Source organism: Poromitra crassiceps (assembly GCF_964638095.1).
Source record: "Poromitra crassiceps genome assembly, chromosome: 14".
Classification (NCBI taxonomy): domain Eukaryota; kingdom Metazoa; phylum Chordata; class Actinopteri; order Beryciformes; family Melamphaidae; genus Poromitra; species Poromitra crassiceps.
The window spans coordinates 4616522-4637484 of NC_139633.1; the positions used below are offsets into that span (position 1 = coordinate 4616522).

At 44.3% G+C, this 20963-nt stretch overlaps 1 protein-coding gene across 1 annotated transcript in view; it reads right to left on the minus strand.

The window, feature by feature from the left end:
• Positions 1 to 9242: 9242 nt before the first annotated feature.
• The window catches only part of tln2a (talin 2a), an 85146-nt gene continuing 73425 nt past the window's right edge, over positions 9243 to 20963 (minus strand). The window contains exons 48-56 of the mRNA XM_083651174.1: positions 18890 to 19006; positions 17710 to 17895; positions 16745 to 16852; positions 16106 to 16211; positions 14810 to 14934; positions 12255 to 12443; positions 11936 to 12118; positions 10978 to 11103; positions 9243 to 9420 (exon numbers count right to left, since the gene is read on the minus strand). Coding sequence (XP_083507300.1) covers positions 9292 to 9420; positions 10978 to 11103; positions 11936 to 12118; positions 12255 to 12443; positions 14810 to 14934; positions 16106 to 16211; positions 16745 to 16852; positions 17710 to 17895; positions 18890 to 19006 — 1269 coding nt within the window. The 3' untranslated portion in view covers positions 9243 to 9291. The remainder of the gene's footprint in view (positions 9421 to 10977; positions 11104 to 11935; positions 12119 to 12254; positions 12444 to 14809; positions 14935 to 16105; positions 16212 to 16744; positions 16853 to 17709; positions 17896 to 18889; positions 19007 to 20963) is intronic.

Below are 20963 nucleotides of genomic sequence, written 5' to 3' on the forward strand. Positions count from 1 at the left end.
CTGAACCACACTGAACGCCAAGCTGGAGTGCGAGCTGGCCAGCTGTAGTGAGTCAGATATGTACTTTGGCTGAGGAGTTACTATATCCGCTCAGATACCCAATACTTTTTTGGAAGCGACCCCAGCTGCTCGCCAACCTGGGGCCAGTCTGTTTTTTTTTCTGGATCTCTTCAGTGATTCGCTCTGCCAAGACACTTGACCCCTTGGATGACTATACATGGGGCCTATGGGGCGTCAAGGAGGCACCCCTCCCCTCACGCACGCACGCACGCACGCACGCACGCACACACACACACACACACACACACACACACACACACACACACACACACACCAAAGACGTATGTTCCTATTTCTAAGCCCCCCTCCCCTCCCCTAGGCAGGAAGGTCGGGACTCAAGGAGTCCTCTGCTGAAGTGGGTTAAGGGAGAGAAACAAATGACATCATTTCCACCTGACAGCGTCAATCAAAACATTAAACAAACAAACAAACAAACAAACAAACAAACAAACAAAATTGGAAATCTGTGCTTTATATTTACACCCACTGTACATTTTCACAGTGCAGGAAAGAATTGGGGATATAGGCCTACAAGTTCAATCCCTCTAATACCTCATCTAGTAGCCTACAGGATCCTATCAATATTCTACTGAGATGAACCCCAGACAGTCACATGATCTCCATCCATCAGAGACATTCATATCTCTGACGGCACGGTGGCACAGTGGTTAACACTGTTGCCTCACAGCAAGAAGGTCCCGGGTTCGAACCCCGGTCCGTCCCAGGTCCTTTCTGTGTAGAGTTTGCATGTTCTCCCCGTGTCCGTGTGGGTTTTCTCCGGGTGCTCCGGTTTCCTCCCACCATCCAAGAAAGACGTGTATGTTAGGGTTAATACTCCTGTCAGTGCCCCTGTCCAAGGTACTGGCAAAATAACTGGAGTTGGTCCCTGGGCGCTGCACAGTGGCTGCCCACTGGCTGCCCACTGCTCCTAGTTCTAGGAAGGTTCCTAGTAGAGGATGGGTCAAATGCAGAGGATGAATTTCCCCAAGGGGATAAATAAAGGATAACTTAAAAACTTATATAAAGCTCATATATCTGATTGGATAAGCTCCTGTGAAAGTTGCTCTCTCTCTGAGGGGTGTCATTAGGCTGTATGAAGGATCCTGTTAGCCGGGGGTCCCTCTCACAGCATTGTTCCAGCCTCTGAGGAGCCTCTGAGGAGCCTCTGAGGAGCCGTCATCAGATGGCTTTACTGACTGACTGTGTAGAGAGGGAGCCTAAATCATCAAGCTAATAACTGGCCCAGAGTCATATCTCATATGGGCCACAGTGAAAGATACGGAAGCTGTGGCATCTCAACAATCCTCCCCCCCCCCCACCGCACCCTCCCTCTGAAGCTCATCGTCCACAGAGCTGCCAGCTCGGACGCAGCTGTCGCACAAGACCTGTGGTCAAGACTAGGTGACGTGACAGGCCTTAGACTTAGGTGACAGGTCTTAGACTTAGGTGACAGGTCTTAGGTTTCATGGATTAAAGAAAAGGCTGTGACATGAAAAACTCATGTCTGAAGATTTCTACATCGATGCTGACAGGGTGCAATTAAGAAATGAAGATGAAGTGTCATGATGTGTTTGGTTATATACACACTGTTATGTAATATGATACAGCTGTGGCTTCTTGGCTATGACGCTTAGCAACTAATGACAGTATCTTGATATTCTAATAAACCATTGTGGACTTTTCTTGGACTTTTCATGAACAACCTCCCTATCTTCCCTTGTCTTGCAAGAAACCCACTTGTGTTTTCTTCAGGGGGTATTTTGGGGGATTGCCTATATAGAGAGCACCTGTACATGCCCCTCAAACCCACAGCCACCCTTAGCAAGGCCCACCGTCAAAACTTTGGCAATTTGACTTCTTTTGTGAAGCAGATCCTTCAACAGCTTTGGTCCCGTTGTGAAACGAGTGGGTCAGTAGCCGCAGCCTAGATTATCATCCATACCAAGTAAACAGTCTTTGATGACTTTGTTATAGAGCAGATTAATTCCAGTTTGAACAGTTTAAAAAAGAAAAGGTTGTAGAGGATCCAATTAGTAGTTCTCAAAGTATTTGCCAATAAAATGTGATTTGTTTTGAGGTGAAATGCTTTTTATAAGCCTCTTGTTTTTTTAATATCTCTTCAGCATTCATTTGTTTGGTCCCCTTCTGTCTGTTTTAATTAGTGTGTGTGTATTAGTGTGTGTGTGTGTGTGTGTGTGTGTGTGTGTGTGTGTGTGTGTGTGTGTGTTATCACTGTTTTAATTAGTGTGTGTGTATATTATAATTTATCACTGTTTTTGTCACGTCAGTGTTTTGTCACTGTCCTGTGGTGCTTTGTTTAAAAGGCGGTCAGCTGTCACTATGTAGTTATTCCGTGGGGACTTTGTGGACTGTGGCGCGGTCAGCTAAAGGCATAGCACTCATACACTGAGCTCAGACAGGCTCACACAACAATCCATGTCATCCTCGGAGCCTGCATGATAGAGAGACAGATATTGTCACTGTACCTGTCCAACTGCTAATGGTTTACACACAGTCAGGGGTTTGATTCAGTGGCCGGTTCCATGCTTAAGTGAAGGATTTGAGAAGACATTTCTTTTGTTGTGTTGTTGACACGAAACGTTAAAGGAATAGTTCACCCAAAAAGAAAATTCTGTCATCATCTACTCACCCTCATGCCAAACATAGTGAGATATGGCTCATCCATATAACACAGGGAGGTTGCCAGCACAACTTCATCGCAAAACAACTGAAGACAATTAGAGTTCCAAAACAAAAACAGCCAAATAACAACTAAGACCTAAATACCATTATGTGTTGCTGTGAGTCACTTCATGACCTTGGGGGGTGGGGGGGGGGAGACACTCAATATCCCCCCAAAATAATTTTATATAGACATTCATAAAATGAATGGCAAATTGATTCCAGGACCACCCCTGAAATCTGATTGGCCATCCCAGGTGCCACCCCAAAATCCTGAGTTATGAGTTTCTGGTGGGCATGTTAGAAGTCTTTTTTCCTCAAAACTCTGCTCCTGTTTGACAGAACTTGTCTTCCAGCCATGAGGAGTAAAGAGAAGAACAAAGCAGGGATCTGATCATCAATGAATCACTATTGTCAATAGAGAGGTAGACAATAGGTTTATTGTGCTCTATAGCTGCCCAGAGAAGAAAAGAGAAGAGGACATTAAAGGGTGCTGGCTTTTCTTAGTCAAATGGAAACTAATTAATTACACACGCACGCACGCGCGCGCACGCACACACACACACACACACACACACACACACACACACACACACACACACACACACACACACAGACACACACACACACACACACACACACACACACACACGTCACACACACACACACACCCTCTCAAGGTAACACTTGACAATCATATAACCTGGTCACAAGAGTATTCTGAGAATTGGCATCGTGCGGGGAAGTATATGGGCCTGTAAAACTGATGTCATGATCTCTGAAGATCCACATGTGAACTCTACAGACCTCTGCACATCCTCTTCATTAGCTGGGCATGTTGACATTGTCTGTTAATGGCCATGTAGGCATCAGCGAGATGTTCACCATCTCCATCTAACTGGCCAGAGTCCACTCAGAGATAAAAGGGGGATTCATTGTTGATTAATTGTTAATTGAATCAATTGAGCTGCTCACTCCTTTCTCAACACTCAATTTACCTTAATGATCCACCCAGTCCATCCGAGTCAGACGCTCTCTCTCTCTCTCTCTCCCTCTGCAGTCTGGACTCATATCTGAGGTCATGTATAGAAATATCAGCTGGGTATGATATGATGAGTCAGTGTGTGTGTGTGTGTTCAGGATCACAGATCTGGGTCATTATGTCATTGGTGTGTCACTTTCCCTCAGTGGATTAACACAGCCAGTAGAACCTTATCTGACACCATCTAACCTAGACAAAACAAAACATGAACAAGCAAGCATCACGGTCTGAGAAGGAATCAAGAAGACCAGATCTGTGTCTGTGTGTGTGTGTGTGTGTGTGTGTGTGTGTGTGTGTGTGTGTGTGTGTGTGTGTGTGTGTGTGTCAGTTCATGGCAGGTAGTCTACCAAGGAGTCAAGGCGGGTCACCTGAACTAGAAACTCTTCTGAGGTGAAAAGAGTCTTCAGAGGATGAAGGTGTCTTGTTTCTTTCTTTCTTTCTTTCTTTCTGATGTTTATTCTACATTTAGGAGATCAAAAGAATGGATGAGCTGTGACAGCTGTCTTCAATCAGCTGCTACTCCACATTTTAATTTCATGCACTCGTCCGTCCGGCCAACTCTCCTCGCTGAGCCCCATATCCCATAACAGCTGGATGGTACTGTACACACTGATACTCAACTTGCGGCCCGGGGGCCAGATGCGGGACACGATAGGGTGCCAAGTGGCCCCCTGGCCATTTTCTAATTCACAATGAAAGGAAGCTATAAAGTTCGACTGAACTCCAGCTAAATTCTCAAATATCACCACCTGCTCACCACCCAGGTACTTATATGTACTAACTTAACCTATCCTGTGTGCACAAAATTGTCAGACTAAACTCTGGCACCCCAAATACCTACAAACCGCTACAGAAAAATGTATATTATTAATGTTTGTTTATTAACTGGCCCCTGGCCTCCTGTCATTTTACAAACGTGGCCTCCGGGAAAAGCAAGCTGAGTATCCCTGCAGTAGACTGTCACTGGGACAGTCTAAGTCCTACTGGGTCTACTGTCTAAATCTTAGACAGTAGACCCTGGGACTTAAGACAGTAGACCGTCACTGGAACTTAAATGATTTGTTAGTCTGGTCCTGTCATCTCTCCACACTACTTCCTGTTCCCACCTATACAGATCTATCAGTCTGTCACTTGGGGAACCGTAGCCTACAGCAGCATTAAGAAGTGACTCTAGGAGAACAAGGCAGAATGGATCCTGGGTTTTAAACCTTTGCTGGCAGCAGCTGCCTCCGTGTAATTGACATTCCCTCCTTAGATTTTAGGGCGCGCCAAATTTAGCGCGGCTCTCAGCTCCTAGCCGGGGCTCCATATAGCCCCGAGCTTATTAGTGCTGACTCAGACATACCAGCTCCTCCTGCCACTCTGCCCACAGAGACACGTGAAGAAAGCTTGTTCGTCTGCCAGAAACCACACCTTTGTTATTCCCTTGGATCAGACAACATCCTGTCATTCCTGCTGTCGTGTGAGAGGATGTCAACAGACATGAGGAAACATGTTGAATGTGGTTTCAAGTGCTTCAGTTTTCTTGCCACACAGACAGCATCACGAGCAGACATGATATAATTAAAGTAATCAATAAGCAGAGAGAGAGGATAACAACAGTGTTCTAAAAGTTTTTGGACATCAAAAAGTGTTCAATTACTTTGTTTAGTGACATACACAGACTCCAAATTGGCATGTTTTGAGGTAAGACACGACACTGGCTAAAGTTAGACTCAGTATAAGGCCTTTTTTCCCACCTTATCTCGTTAAGTCAAAGACACGCTGGTGAAATAATTGAGTTGAAAGAAGGTGCTGCTGCTGCTGCTGCGTCCTCCCTCAGGATGTGAAGTGTTGATGAGAGACAGAAACAGCGAGATTAATTTGGGTGTTATATTAATTTTCAACACATCTTTTTCCCGATCCAAAAGCCCATAGAAACCCTGGAAATCAAATTATGGATATTAGAACAAGGTTCATACACTGTCAAGCTTGGCCACAACTCAAAAAGAAAAAGTAAAAGATCTTTGTCCAGGTGGATAGTCACTTTTTGTGATGGAAGGGACTAATGCGGAAGGTGTCACTGTCAAATAAATAAGCATTAGCACACGAGAAATTGAGGATATAATGGCAAATGTAAATAATTAGTGTTACATCCGGCACCTCAGAAAAGATACAAAAACCACAAGAAAGAATATGAGACATTAAATTATTTTGAAACCCTTTATTTTCAGTGAATACAAAAAAATATTTTTCTTGAGGCCAGATAAATAGCTTTCATAGTGTATGCTATCGCTTATCTTTATTGTAGTAATTTCATCATCTTTAATTCTGTTACGGGAAAAAAAAAACATACAGGTATGAACACTTCAGTTTCTCCAACGCCACTGAAATGTGTCACTACATCTTAACGGTGACCGATATATATCTTAATATTCTCATCACATTTATCTTTCATAGTGGCTTAAAAAGGACGAGGAAAGAAAATTACCATCCATAAAACTTCAGTGATTTCACTTGTAACATAAAGCGGTTGACAGACCCAGAAGCATTGTGGTATACATGCCCATGGAATGCAGTACAAAAATGTGTTGTCTTCATATATATAATATACATACTTATATATATACTGATGGTACATTTTACACAGGGGCACATTTTTTTCTTACACTGACGGACAATTCCTCTGCCATCCCCAAAAGACCATATTGTATATACGGCCGAGAGAGAGAGAGACGGGGAGAGAGAGAGAGAGACTGAGGATGGAGTTTGTACAGCATTTAGAGGAACGGACGGCACATGAACAAGTGTGACACCAACATCAGAAAAGCCCATGGACATGAAACCCACGTTCCCACACATTGGCATGTCCAGTCCAGTCCCTTCCATCCACTGATGAGGTGAAGCGGTCACTCAAGCAGACCAGACGCTGTATGGGCTACAGACTAAGGCACTAATAATAATAACAACAATAACATCACTACAGACTTAACTGATGAGCAGTGGACACCAACCCCCCCACCTAGACCACCATCACCACCACATGTCAGCAAACACCTCAGCATCCCAGACCCAGTTCACAAAACTGAAAAGGAGTCAGTCAGCTGGCATGATGGGATATTGTCCTTAATGTGGAGGTCACAATCACTCAGCGCTTCCTTAAATGTTTCATTCTGTCACCGTATCAAAGTAGTGATGCATTTTGAACCACAAAGCCATGCATTATGAGAGCAGGACCTAATCTTACAATATAGTTGAATATGGAAACACTGCCCATATAGTAAGACGAAGGAGTCAAACACTACAATCAAACTCGGTAAACAAAACGCTTTTATCTATTGCAGCAAGTAGCATATTCACGACATCTGCATGGGGCAGCCTTTAGATCAAGAGACTGAGGAAGATGAACTGCAGTGAGTGATGATCAGGGTTTGAAGTCACTTCACGCTCAGTTCTCTTCATTCAAAACGTACCTTAGAATTGCAAATCACACCGTTAAGTGTCTTCATTCGCAGTGATTTTGTTATAGATCAGTTTTAACTCCTGGATTGACTGAAGTGGAAGTGAATCGACTCAAATCAATCCCTGGCAGTGATCCAGTATTGCTGGAAGTACAACTACCTCCCTCTGTCCCAGCGGGAGAGGGACTGATAGAGAGGACTGCAGGACTACCTTCCTCTGTCCCAGCGGGAGAGGGACTGATGGAGAGGACTGCAGGACTACCTTCCTCTGTCCCAGCGGGAGAGGGACTGATAGAGAGGACTGCAGGACCACCTTCCTCTGTCCCAGCGGGAGAGGGACTGATAAGAGAGGACTGCAGGACTACCTTCCTCTGTCCCAGCGGGAGAGGGACTGATAAGAGAGGACTGCAGGACTACCTTCCTCTGTCCCAGCGGGAGAGGGACTGATAGAGAGGACAGGTTGTAAATCTGTTAGGAAGAGGAACCATCAGAAGCCGCACAAAGTGCATATGAAGCTGTACCACATTGCATTCAATGTACTCACGAGGTCTGAGGCATTCTAATTCACATTGAGTTGTAGCCAACACACGCCTGAAACAGGTTGCAAGTTGCCTGGATTGTCCAACCAATCTATTCCTACAGAAATGAAAATAAACAATCAATTATACAACATTGTTTCCTAGATTATTACTTTGGGTTTCTTACATCGGCTGTCTGTACAGTGTTCAAGGAGCTGGGAAATTTTGCTTTGTACGGTGTGAGGAAACCAATACTGCCCCCTAAAGCACCATCCATGGTATTGCATCATGAAGTTGCTGTTGATACTGTATGGCTCAGTAACGGACCTGCAAAGGAAATAGAAAGCCATCTGAATCTGTAAGAAGAAATGTGATCAGTGATGCTGCCTGGTCCAGGAACCTCTCTGCAGCACTAGAGGCCCTGCTAGTAGTGGTGAACAGCGGGGGCAACTTCTGCTTAAAGACAAACTTTCTGCTAAAAATACATAACAAACATTCCTTCTACGGCAATACGCCTTCCTCTGTAGAAAAGCATTCACAGGAACAGTATCGTGTAACATACTCTACCTTGAGTCTTAGAGGCACGACGACACCTACACTCAAGGACTTAGACCGGCATGTTAGAACTTTCATTACATCTTAAAAAGACAGTTCCTTTGCATTTAAATCCTGTCTATTTCAGGATCAAAAGTGTCGGGCGGGGGGAAGAACAGTGAGTAAAAGATGCTTGTACTACCGTCTCCAATAGAAGAACATTTCCAGAAAACCACCATCCAAAAACATTGATATCCCAAAATCCTGCCTGCCTTCATATTAGGATTAATGAGCACTGAATTACTGTCTAGACACTCACATGATTCAAACAGAGATTAAGGTGCCAAGTTTGATGTCAACACATCACACACTCAATGCCCACATTCACAAAATATACTGATCTGAAATCGGGTTTCTCCTTAAGTCACATTGGGGGTATATAACCACATGACCTAAACAGTAATACGATCAATTCTCACCCTTCAACAGTTGATGAACTGCGGCTGCAATTTGTAAAATGACAGAAAGAAAGTTTCCCGCTTGGGGGGCAAACATGAGTGCACGTGATCTGTACCGTTTGTCCCAAGCATATATCACATTCGGAATTCAGAGTAGATCATTCATAAGTAGTTATGCTGTACATGAGGACATATCGCTGTTCTTCAGTCATCTCAACACATTCCTTATATTGAGACTGTAGTTGGTTTGCGATGCCAGAGGAGGGAAAGTATCCTGTTCCAGACAGTAGTATCATAAACTCGTTAGGAGCTGACCTTCAAGACCTTTTCCACATGGGAGCCCACTGTAGGCTCGGGCATCACCGGTCAGTTGAGTCAGTCACAACATATTCAAAGTCACTTGTAGGCCACTACTTGTGAACGTGTGCGGTAAAGAGGACACAAAGTTGCACACAGACAGACATCTGCACCTCACACTGATACATGCGTATGCAGACAGAAAGACGGGACAGACGGATGGACGGTTGGTTGATTAGCTCGTTGGGTTGGTTGATTAGCTAGTTGTTGTCTTCTCGCAGCTCGCTGGGCAGGAACTTGTACTGCTGCTGCCGGATCTGAGCCAGCTTCTTCCTGGCCTCCTCCAGCTCCCGCTCCTTCCTCAGCATCTCCTCCTGGGCTGCAATGATCTGCACAGACAGAGACCACACGGCAAAACCTATTACCGCACTGCACGTAATGACCGTGTGCGTGTCTGAAATTCGGCACCACACTCCACTGCGTTCTCAATAGCGCACTCCCCGAAGTCGATCGGACGACCGATTCTTGAGAAAACCCACTTTTTGTGTTGCCAGTAGGTGGCGCTATGACTATGCGCATGTCCGAAATGCACAAAATTTGGCACTGCACTCCGTCTGGTGCCCAGCAGCGCACTCCCCGAGTTTGAAGTCGATCCAACGAACGGTTCTCGAGATATGTGAAGAACAGACATACAAACAAGCAGACGGTTCTGCCTTTATCAGATTCTTGCTCATATTGTATCACTGGGGATTTATGTTGCTTTTTATCCTCAGTTTCTTGTTTTATTCATTTTCTGAGGAAAGGAATTTGTATATGCACCTTAAACGCTACTATAACTAGAACGACCGCAACGCAGACTTATGCCTCCGCCATTACAGTCCAAATCGCCATTTGAGGCAAATTGGAAGAAATTCCGTCAAGGCGCTCGTGAGATGTTGCGTTACAGAGCTTGAAAATTGGGTGTGTGAGGTCACAGTGACCTTGAACTTTGACCACCAAAATGTCCTTGAGTCCAAGTGGACGTTTGAGGCAAATTCGAAGAAATTCCATCAAGACATTCCTGAGATATAGCGTTAACAAGCTTGAAAATGGCATTTGAGAGGTCACAGTGACCTTGACCTTTGATAACCAAAATGAAATCAGTTCATCCTTGCGTCCAGGTCGATGTTTGAGCCAAATCAGAAGAAATTCTATCAAGCCGTTCTTGAGATATTGCGTTAACAAACTTGGGAATGGCGTTCATGAGGTCATAGTGACCTTGAAGTTTGACCACCAACATCTAATCAGTTCATCCTTGAGTCCAAGTCGATATTTGAGGCAAATTTGATGAAATTCCGTCAAGGCATTCCTGAGATATCACGTTAACAAGCTTAAAAATGGCATTCAAGAGGTCACAGTGATCTTGACCTTTGACCACCAAAATTTAATCAGATCATCCTTGAGTCTAAGTGGAGGTTTAAGGCAAATTTGATGAAATTCCGCCAAGGCGTTCCTCAGATATCGCGTTAACGAACCTCATACGGACGGACGTACGTACGTACGGACAACCCGGATCCATAATGCCTCCGGCCTGGCTATCAAGGGCGGAGGCATAAAAATATTACCATCAAGCTACTATTCAAACCTGTAAACACAGAAACCACTTTTATAGAGTTCAACTTTATACAAGAGCAACAACTTGCAACACTTTGTACATAAAACCTAAGCCAACAATAGTCAATTATGACACAATACATGAAAATGTTTAAAGTCACCATTTATATCTGCATTAACCAAGGCTTCCCAGTATGTGACCCAATCAGTGAATGAGCTCTACTCAGATCAAATGTCTCCATTAGAAATGGCTTTGTCGTCACGGAGAGAATATATTTATAATGATTTTCTCTCCAGGCAGGAAAAGCTTGTCATGATGATATTCGATGCTACTGGACACAGTCTTGTCTTACCTGGGCAATTCCACCCACAAACTTGGTCTTGACGACCACGTTGTCGTCGTCGGCCTTGTCGAACGCTGCCTTCTGGGCCGCCCGCACCAGGTTGTCTGATGCCCTCTTCACCGCATTCCCAGCAGCCTTCAGGGGAAACACATCCGTTGAGAGCAATTAGCAGCACGCTAAAGCAATTAACATGACGGATGCTACATTGTTGCACTTCTCATTTTGTCTAGACAACAAACGGAAAACATGGCGTCCTCTTATAAAAGGTCTCAGCCTGCATCAGCAGTCTCTGCATCGCTGTTTCAAACACAGAGATGGGTAGAATAATTGGTACTTTATTTTGAGCCCGGAGGGAAATCCAGCTGTCACAGCCGCAATAAAACACAACAAAAAGCTGTAATAAAAGACAATAAAGAAATAACAACACTATAATATCCTGTTGTATCCGAAAATGCATTTAAACGAGGTGAGTTATTTGGAAGTTGAAACTTTGCAGTTAGGAAAGCGGAATGGAAATAAAGCTGTGTGTATTACTTGCAAAGTAAAAATAAAGTCGGCTTTTTTTGCTGTGAAGCAATCTGGCCAATTTCCTGCAAAATCCATCCAGGCGACACAGATGCAGTGTAGAAACACAGAGATAACAATCTTCTCAGTCTCATATGTGTACATAATTATAAAACACACAGTGAGGAAGGCTTGAGAGCATAAATGCGCGTTGCCAAAACAAGAAAGAAAAAGAAAATAAGGAGAAACCGAGCGTGGGCAAAACATTGTCTATATGAGCCAACGCGGCAAAAAATAACAATAGAATTCTGTCTTTTACTCGACTATGTTTTGACTCTTGTGTTTCCAGTAATTATACTAATGTCTCAAAAGTCAATGCGATAACGATTGATTGATGTTAAAACGTGCATCTCGGGCCGGTAGAGAGCGAAGCCGCCGTCTGGTTTCGCAGCGCGTCTGGTACCTGTAGTCTCCTCATGGCTTCAGAGTCCTGGTCAGCTTTGACCTTACAGGCCACCAGCAGCTGGGCGGTGGAGGCTGCCACCTGTTTGGCTGAGGAGATGAGCTTCTCCTCGCTGGCGTGGCCTTGCACAGAGGCGTTGGCTGCCTCACACAGGTTGCTGGTGGCTGCTGCGACCATGCGGGCCTGACGGTGGGGAGAGGGAGAAGGAGACAGAGAGAAATTTAAATTCAGCAACAGTCACCGCTGGTGGCAAACCGGCCCGACATCGCCTCAAAATCTAACCGGCACATTATATAATGGCTCTTCAGTGAACACTTACAGCGGAGATGAGACCCTGGGACCACTGTCCGTCGTCCACAGCGTTGGCCGGGATGGAGCCCACTTTGCCCTGGGCCACCAGCTCCCTCTGGGCCGCCGAGGCAGATTTGACCAAGGCGCTGGTGGCTGCAGCGATGGACTTAGCAGCCTCCAGAATCTGCTCCTCAAAGTCCAGAGTCTCGTCCGCCTGCTGAGGTGGGGGGGGGAGGAGGAGAACAAACAGTCAGACTGGATGGGGGCCCTTCACTGGCCTGAACCTTTAAAATTCATAAATGTTAAAAATATCTATTCCATTTGTCAACATAAACTAAAAATAAGACAATTAGAACTCTAATCAGTGGTGTGCTCAAATGACATTCACTTGCAACTAATAGGAGGACTTTGTGGACTATTTGGGTGATGTTCCAGTGATATGGACACATTATCTGATCTAAAACGGTTAGGAAAATCACAAATTAAAGTTAATTGAATGTAAAACTTTGTATAAAAAGTAAGCTTTGGAATATAATAATAATACAGTGATAGAAATATGACCTTAACTACAAAAATAATTCCATAGCTTTTTGCGTTGAAAGAAAAATTGTCCTGACTGAGTGCAGTTGAGAGAGATGCTCCTGTTGAGAGCATTATTCCCATAGAAAAACCTATGATACTTTGTCTTTGATGGGAAGCTTTTCCATCAACACTGAGGCAGCTGGTGACTAAAGGTCCTTACACACCGAGCACGTTTTTTTCGTGCGATTAATTCGCACGTCAATAATATTTTCCGAACCTATATCAGTCAATGCAACCGTGCATACCGACGGCGAAGTTTCGCTGAGCGTTATTGCGGTGTTTATTTTTTCGAACCACGTTCGATTTTTCAGAAATTCGCTTCCAACGTGTACACATCTGTGGCTGTGATTGACAGGTGGGTCAAAACTCGCATCGCAATTTCGTGCCGTATATTCGCATCGCTCTTGATGTGTAAGGACCTTAAGAAAAGCTAAAACGATTTCCCAAAAAACCAACAGCAACTAAGCGAGCTTCACACAGTCAGATAGAAAACAACTCATCATGAAAGTGTGATAGCAGGTAGTGAGATAGGTGCAAACAAAGACGAAACAAGACTCCGCACAAAGAATATCTATCAGCATTATCCATCACAGTGCAGTTTACTTCAGTCCGCCTATTAACAACACCAACACACACGCACGCACGCACACACACACACACACACACACACACACACACACACACACACACACACACACACACACACACACACACACACACACACACACCTGTAGACAGAGCGGGACACTGTAGGAATATGTTTGATATATAGTTGGGACTGAATAACAACCTAATATATCAAACATATCAGACAGAGCCCTGCAGAGAAGGCCTCCGGCGGTAGGGGCAGGCAGTGCGGGAGGGAGGGGGGTTAACTGGTAACCGCATGACGGTCAGCTATACTGGGACCAGCTCTAGCTACAGCTACCATACATATATAGATGGATGGATGAAGATGATGGAGGAGGAGAAACATGGCCGAAGGGTTGTATGGGAGATGGGGAAAAGACAGAAAATGATGTATAGGAAGCGGGGAAGGGGTTGTCGTGAGTTCTTGCCTCAGCAATGAGGCGAGCATCAGCTACAGATCGACTGATACAAAGATGGATACCCAGTGAACTGGGTTAAGACAAAGTGAATGTCTTAGAGCGTAACAGCTATGGAATGTTCAAATTTAGAGACTATGATTAACTCGTGATCTCCAATCTAGGCCACAGAAAATGTGATGGGGATGACATAAACATGGAGGGCGACAGCACAAGAGACAGAGCACCATTTCTCTGAACGTCACTCACGACAACGAAACTGGTTATTTTGTTGACGTGCGGTGACACCAGTTACATATATGTGTTTTGTTGACGTGCGGTGACATATTTTCAGATACACTAAGAAACGACATACAGATGCGTATAGACAGACAAGCATAGAGCATCGATAAAGGACAGGAAAGAATCAGTCATGCTTCTAGGCTTCACTACAAAGAAAATACACTGGTTTGATTTATCTGTACAGTTCAAATTGAAAAGGTACCAATGCTCTCAGCTGGTGCAAGGAGGGGAACACGAGTCCTCAGATTCCCCCCTGCACATGTGGTGTGTGCACCAAAATGTATTTGATTAAAAACTCATTCCCAGATGGAGTAGTGCCTTTGTCCAATCAGACAAAGGCACTACTCCATCTGGCAATGATGATATAAAATACCCTCCAGTGGAGACAAGAAAGTCCCCTGAAATCTACTGACACCATCTCTACCGTGTAAAACTTTGACCAATTTAGTCAAATTCAACAATTTGTAAGTGGTATCAAAATGTCTTATTCCTGTGATGCAGAGTTTCACCCCAGAATATTTTCCTCTTCGAGTGGAGAAGCCTCTGACAATTATTTTCTTTTCAACTGGGTTGCAACTCTGTCAGGAGAAACACTGCCGCGACATCAATATTTCGTTGAATTCTCCGTGTACCGGCAGTGTCCCGGTGCATTATGGGCAGTGTAGTCACCTACCTTGGGCTTGGCTCTGGGTTTCAGCTGCTCCAGTTTCTTAGCTGCAGCTTCGATGGATGCTGCCGCCCCAAGCAGCTCCGTTTCTGCAATTACGGTCGGATCCTCGGGGTCCACCCACTCCGAACCTGAAGCACGCATACACACACGCGGACACACCCGCGGACACACACACACACACACACACAGTCAGCGCGTGGATGTGATAAAAACCTTCACAAAGCAACACAGACCATGCCTCACTACAAGAGCACCAACACAGTGAGCACACACAGACAAAAGGTGAGTGCCACATTACAGACAGTATCACCATGTCCCATCATGCACTGCAAACTGCCATTCACTGAAATGAAGATGGACTGATTTTGATGATGAGATGAAGCGTAAAGTGAAGCGTGAGGGATGGAGGCGATTCTGCGTTTCAGATACTGGAGTAGCGTGATCGTGATGAATGATGGCAGCTGGATTTCAAGATGTGATGGTAATGATTGAATCAAAGCTGAAGGTGTTCCAAACCGGTCAACTCAAGTGACAGTACAGACATTCCTGACTTACCTCCATCTGTGTGTGGCAAGAGAAGGGGGACAGGAATGTTACTAAAAGGTGCTTGAAAAGAATCTTTCTGCTAAGGATCTCTAAAAATCCATAATTTCAGTTTCATTTCAAGACAAAGCCATTGTAGGAGTCCTATTTATCACTCTACACTCAACTGTAAGTCCCTCACTATGTGAGAGGCTTCTATTGTCTGGGGACATCAAAATGAATTCTCTTTGGCAATCAGCTGTTAGAGAGACACAGGCTCTGTTGTACCTATTTGGATAAGAACATGTTATAGGAGCCTCTAACTGGAGGACCATCTACAATGTGTGTACCACTCCATTAACTACAACACACACTACAAGAAGTACGTCATAATATGACGTACTTATAATATGATATGAATAATATAATATGACGTACTTATAATATGATATGAATAAATATAATATGACGTACCCCAAGCTGCCGGGCTGGCAGCTTGTGTTACTTTAACAAAATCAATCAAAGTCAGCACTTACTGATTTAGGTTTGATTTCAACACATGATTTTGAAAGAAGTCATCAAGTGTGGTGTCACTATGTGTGTGTGTGTGTGTGTGTGTGTGTGTGTGGGTGCGCGCATGTGTGTGTGTGTGTGTGTGCGTGCGTTGGGCTATTATTGCTCGTCAGTGTAAATGAACCCTGCTCTGTGTGTGTGTGTGTGTCATATTCCTGCTCTGTGTGTGTGTGTGTGTGTGTGTGTGTGTGTGTGTCATATCACCTTTCATGGCCTCAGCTGATTGGATGAGCTCGGTGACGGCTCCCGCCACCCGTTTGGAACACACCGCCAGCTGCTGCTTCTGCTCTGCAGTGGGCTTCTGGAGGACCTGGACACACACACACACACACGCACACACACGCACACACACACACACACACACACACACACACACACACACACACACACACACACACACACACACACACACACACACACACACACACGGTCAACACTACTATGTCTGACAAATGTATAGCAGGTGCACCTCCTCACATAAACCTCTTCTGGTTTGTTGCTCTGAAAGACAAAGTGGGAATGATGACACTCCAAAAACACCTTTTCAAAGATTAAGAGGGAAAGACTTTACCTCGACTCCACCATGTTTGTATTAATTAACAAATAAAGTTGATTATTAAGATCATAAAGTATTTTGGCATATGGCTTTATCGGAGCATCCTTCATACTGTATGGACTCACTTCATCCACACAGATAAACATGGTCACAATTGATTGATTGCATGTATTTGATAATTCATAAAAAGATACATACACAGTGCCCAGCAGGAATACATACATTTAAATCACACTTAAATACACACAGATACTCGCATAAAAAAAAAAAAACAGTGTCCAACCTACCAGCAGTACATGCTCCAGTAGGTCGATGTATCCTGTTGTACACTCTGTTCCAAACATCAGGGCTCTGTTCCTCACCTCACCACTGACCTCCGGATGGTACGCTGCTTGCTGAAGGACAGTAACACATTATACTCACGGGTCAATAGGATATATATATATATATATATATATATATATATATATATATATATATATATATATATATATATATAACTTTACTTTGACGAGTAAAACTCACTGGGGATTGTAAAGTCATTAGAGTCAATGCTGTGGAAAAATATACATTTAACCCATTGATACCTGATGCAGCATGTATGCCTTTAAGACCGCGAACCGCATGACGCGGTTCGCGGTCTTAAAGGGATACACACACAAATGAGGGATATACACGCAAATGCTGCATCAGGTACCGAAAAAATTTCCGCTTTGAAAAAATGGGCACCCGAAAAAAATTCCGATTTGAAAATATGTCAATGGGTTAAGAAGATTTAGTCACATTGGGGCCTTTTTTAAGGGAATATGCTGCATTCATGTACTCCTCGGATGGTCCTATTTTCAGAGTTGGTAAGTAGTTCTTCTGACGTTGGTGTGTTCATGTGCTTGTGGTGTCGAAATGATCGCAATGTGTCAACCAAATCAGGACTGATGCTAATAGGTAACCTTTCTAATTAATCTAGGCCACTCGGACTGCAAGTAACGGTAAAACCATATTACAAATGACATGTGAGCAAAATAAAAAGGTTCTTGTCATCAACAAAGCATCTACTTTTGTCCGCCATGCTTGTTTTGTTCGCCATGTTACAAAGTGAGGCATTTTAACAGGAACAACGGGACTTCTGAGTCCTGCCTCAAGTGGCCATTCGAGGAGTTGCCAGCTTAAACAAAGACTTCCGCGTCATCAGGGGAAAGGGGGTGGGGTTGCCCACTGGCTATGAGCTGTTGTGTGTGTCGGGGTGGAGGCGGACCTTGCAGGTGGTGAGCATGTCAGACATGGCTTTGCGGCTGAGGTTGGCTGTGTGGATGACGTCCTCCTGCCGGGCAGAGTTCCCAGCAGCCACTGCTTTAGCGGTTGCCGTGGTGATGCCCTTAGTCATACGGATGAACTCCTCGGGCGTGGTCGACTTGTCGGGGACGTCTTTGGACTGAAAGAGCTGCGGGCGACAAAGTCATCGGGCTTCATTTGACAAACAGTACGGTATACAAATACACTTGACAGGATAAACGTTGATGTTACATTTTTTGTATTTACATTTTCTCTGCATTACATTGCGATTCATTCATGTTTATGTTGGCCTTTTGGTGATGATACTGTATATTATGAACACGAAATAAAGGATTTACACAGTTGAAGCATCTTCAAACACTTTGGGATGTTTACAAAAATCTGGTAAATTATGTCAATAGCTTTTAGCATTCTGAGCGTGCAAAATGAGTATAAATAAAATCTTACATTGAACAGACTAACAGCAGTTTTATTGTATACAAGTACTCTTAATTCTTGCTACTCCTATTTTTTTTTAGTAGGACCCACATTACCATCACAGCTGAACTAACAGTGCTGAACACACTAAAATTAACTCAGATTGAAAGTGATTATAAAATATTTAAATGCATTCAGAAATGACTTGGCTGAGAGTGCTGTGAATGTGTGTGTTCATTTAACAGTCCTCTGTTCTCTCTCTTAAGAAAACACCGGGGACAAGTCCTATGGGACTACTGATAAAAACCCAGCTTATCACCATCACAAACGTAATGGGGTGTGCTGGTCCAGTGTCAGCCTCTTAGGAGAGGCGGACATGGGAGTGCGTTTCTCTGATTACCTCCTGCAGCAATAAAAGTGAATGTGAATCAGCAGGGTAAGCAGCAGTGTTGGAAAGGATATATGCTCATAAACGTTTAAATGTAGAGAGACTAGTGAGACTAGTGAGAAACAGACTGCTGTTCAATAACTATCTTTTCACCTGTCGGATTCAATCTAAAATAATAAACCACTCAAAACATCATTCACTGTCAATCAATACATCTATCGGGTCCCTCTGATATCGGCGATGATAAGACACCAAAGGGATCTGACAGTCCTGCATGTTTGTAGTGTAACATCCACCCGCCCATGTTTCCATATTCACGTGTCCCCCCCGCTCGCACCGTCAGTTCCTGTTTGATGCACTCTATGGTGGCCTCCAGCGCCCTGGTGCCCCGGGTGGCCTCGTCCTCCACAGCCTTGACCGTCTTCAGCAGGGACGTTACATTGGTCACCATCACCTGGGCATGACGGACACAGGACGCAACACAACGTTAACAAAGGATGCAGTGGGTCCTTTGTGACCATATTAGGTCAATCAAAAGAAGAGGACCACGATCAACTGGGAAGTACCATTTCTATCCATTCTAATTCAATGGGACAGAAGGAAAGTGGGCTATGCAATGTAATATTCACACTAGGAGCACTGTGTGTCTGTCTGTGTGTGTGTGTGTGTGTGTGTGTGTGTGTGTGGGGGGGGGGGGGGGGGGGGTTGGGGGGGGGCAGGACACTTACATGTAGCTCTTGCTCATAGATTCCCATTCAAAATATATTTTTAATTCCAGGTGAGCCAGCTCTGTGTGATCGAACCAGGCGTTTTGACGGTACGATTTTTTTAAAACTGACATATTTGTGTCGAGTCCACCCCTGGGGATACACAGTGATCGAACCAGGCGTTTTGACGGTACGGTTTTTTTTAAACTGACATATTTGTGTCGAGTCCACCCCTGGGGATACACAGTGATCGAACCAGGCGTTTTGACGGTACGATTTTTTTTAAACTGACATATTTGTGTCACCCCTGGGGATACACAGTGATCGAACCAGGCGTTTTGACGGTACGATTTTCTTTAAACTGACATATTTGTGTCGAGTCCACCCCTGGGGATACACAGTGATCGAACCAGGCGTTTTGACGGTACAATTTTTTTTAAACTGACATATTTGTGTCGAGTCCACCCTGTGAAGATGTTAATCTTGTCTAGTTGGCTGCCTCCACTGCTATCATAATGTACAATTTACATGTTCCTGGGCAGGGGTGGGCAATTATTTGTCCTGGGGGGCCACATGAGAAACCCAGATTGTTGCCGGGGGCCAAATAAATATTGTCATGCAATAACCTCTAATTTTATCACTAGATCAAATTATACAAAACATAGTGTGCACTTATTCTTCAGCATTTATTATATTGAAAATCACTCCAAACAGCCAATTGAGGTCATCTCATTTGGCTTTTCTAGCATCATAAGTAAAAAGGTGTGGGTTTGTCTTAGACCTCCCAGGCCAGGCAGGACCATCATGCCCCCGCCATCTGTCCCCCGGGCCGTATAATGCCCAGGTCTGATGTCAATGATAACAATTAGTAACTAATGTCATGATAAGCATAGAGAGTGAGTCAGCTGTACCAAACACGTACCTGGATGGCCACAACTGATTACATTTTAATTAAGAAGGAATGCATGAGACTGCTTTGCTTATTGCATTTACCCCATGAGGAAGCAGTACATGGAAGTGACAGATAGGGGGAGCACAGCACCAGCACAGAAATGGCTGCAGCTAGAACAAAATGCAGCTTCACAATATTGTTCACCACAGGAGCTAGAAACTCATGAGAGGTACGTCCTCCTCAGACCGTTAAAGGACGATGACCACGGGTCTGATGCTGTTATCTTGCAGCTCCTCGGCTCCTCTGTGCTGTCATGGAGTGTGACGCGGAGATGTTTCAGGTGATCATGAACAGTGAAGAAGAGTGTTGTCAGTCAGCAGACTCTGAACACTGCACGTACTGTACGCTGCTGCGGGCCCCAGTTCACACTGTCTACTCCCTGTTTTATCATCTAGGTTGGCAATATCCCAGGTCTCTGTTGTCTTGAGCAATCATTTGCTGGTTATTTGCATCACTGGGTCACTGTCTTCAGTTTAGCTTGTGTGAATATTTAATTTGTTTTTCCAATAGCATAATTATGACTGATTAATGGCTTTGCCTCGAGGGGGGAGGATGTCTGCTATACTGACAGCATAACTGTCTCTTTGTATAAACACTCACTAGATGCAGATTAGAGCTAGTGGGAACTATTTCAGTCCTTCTTCTGCTATGAATCGGGGGCAACCAAAGTGGATTGTGCAACATAGAAGAATATAACCAGAAGGGGTCGAATGAAAGAAAAACAGGCATTTGAGATTTGAGATATTTCAGAT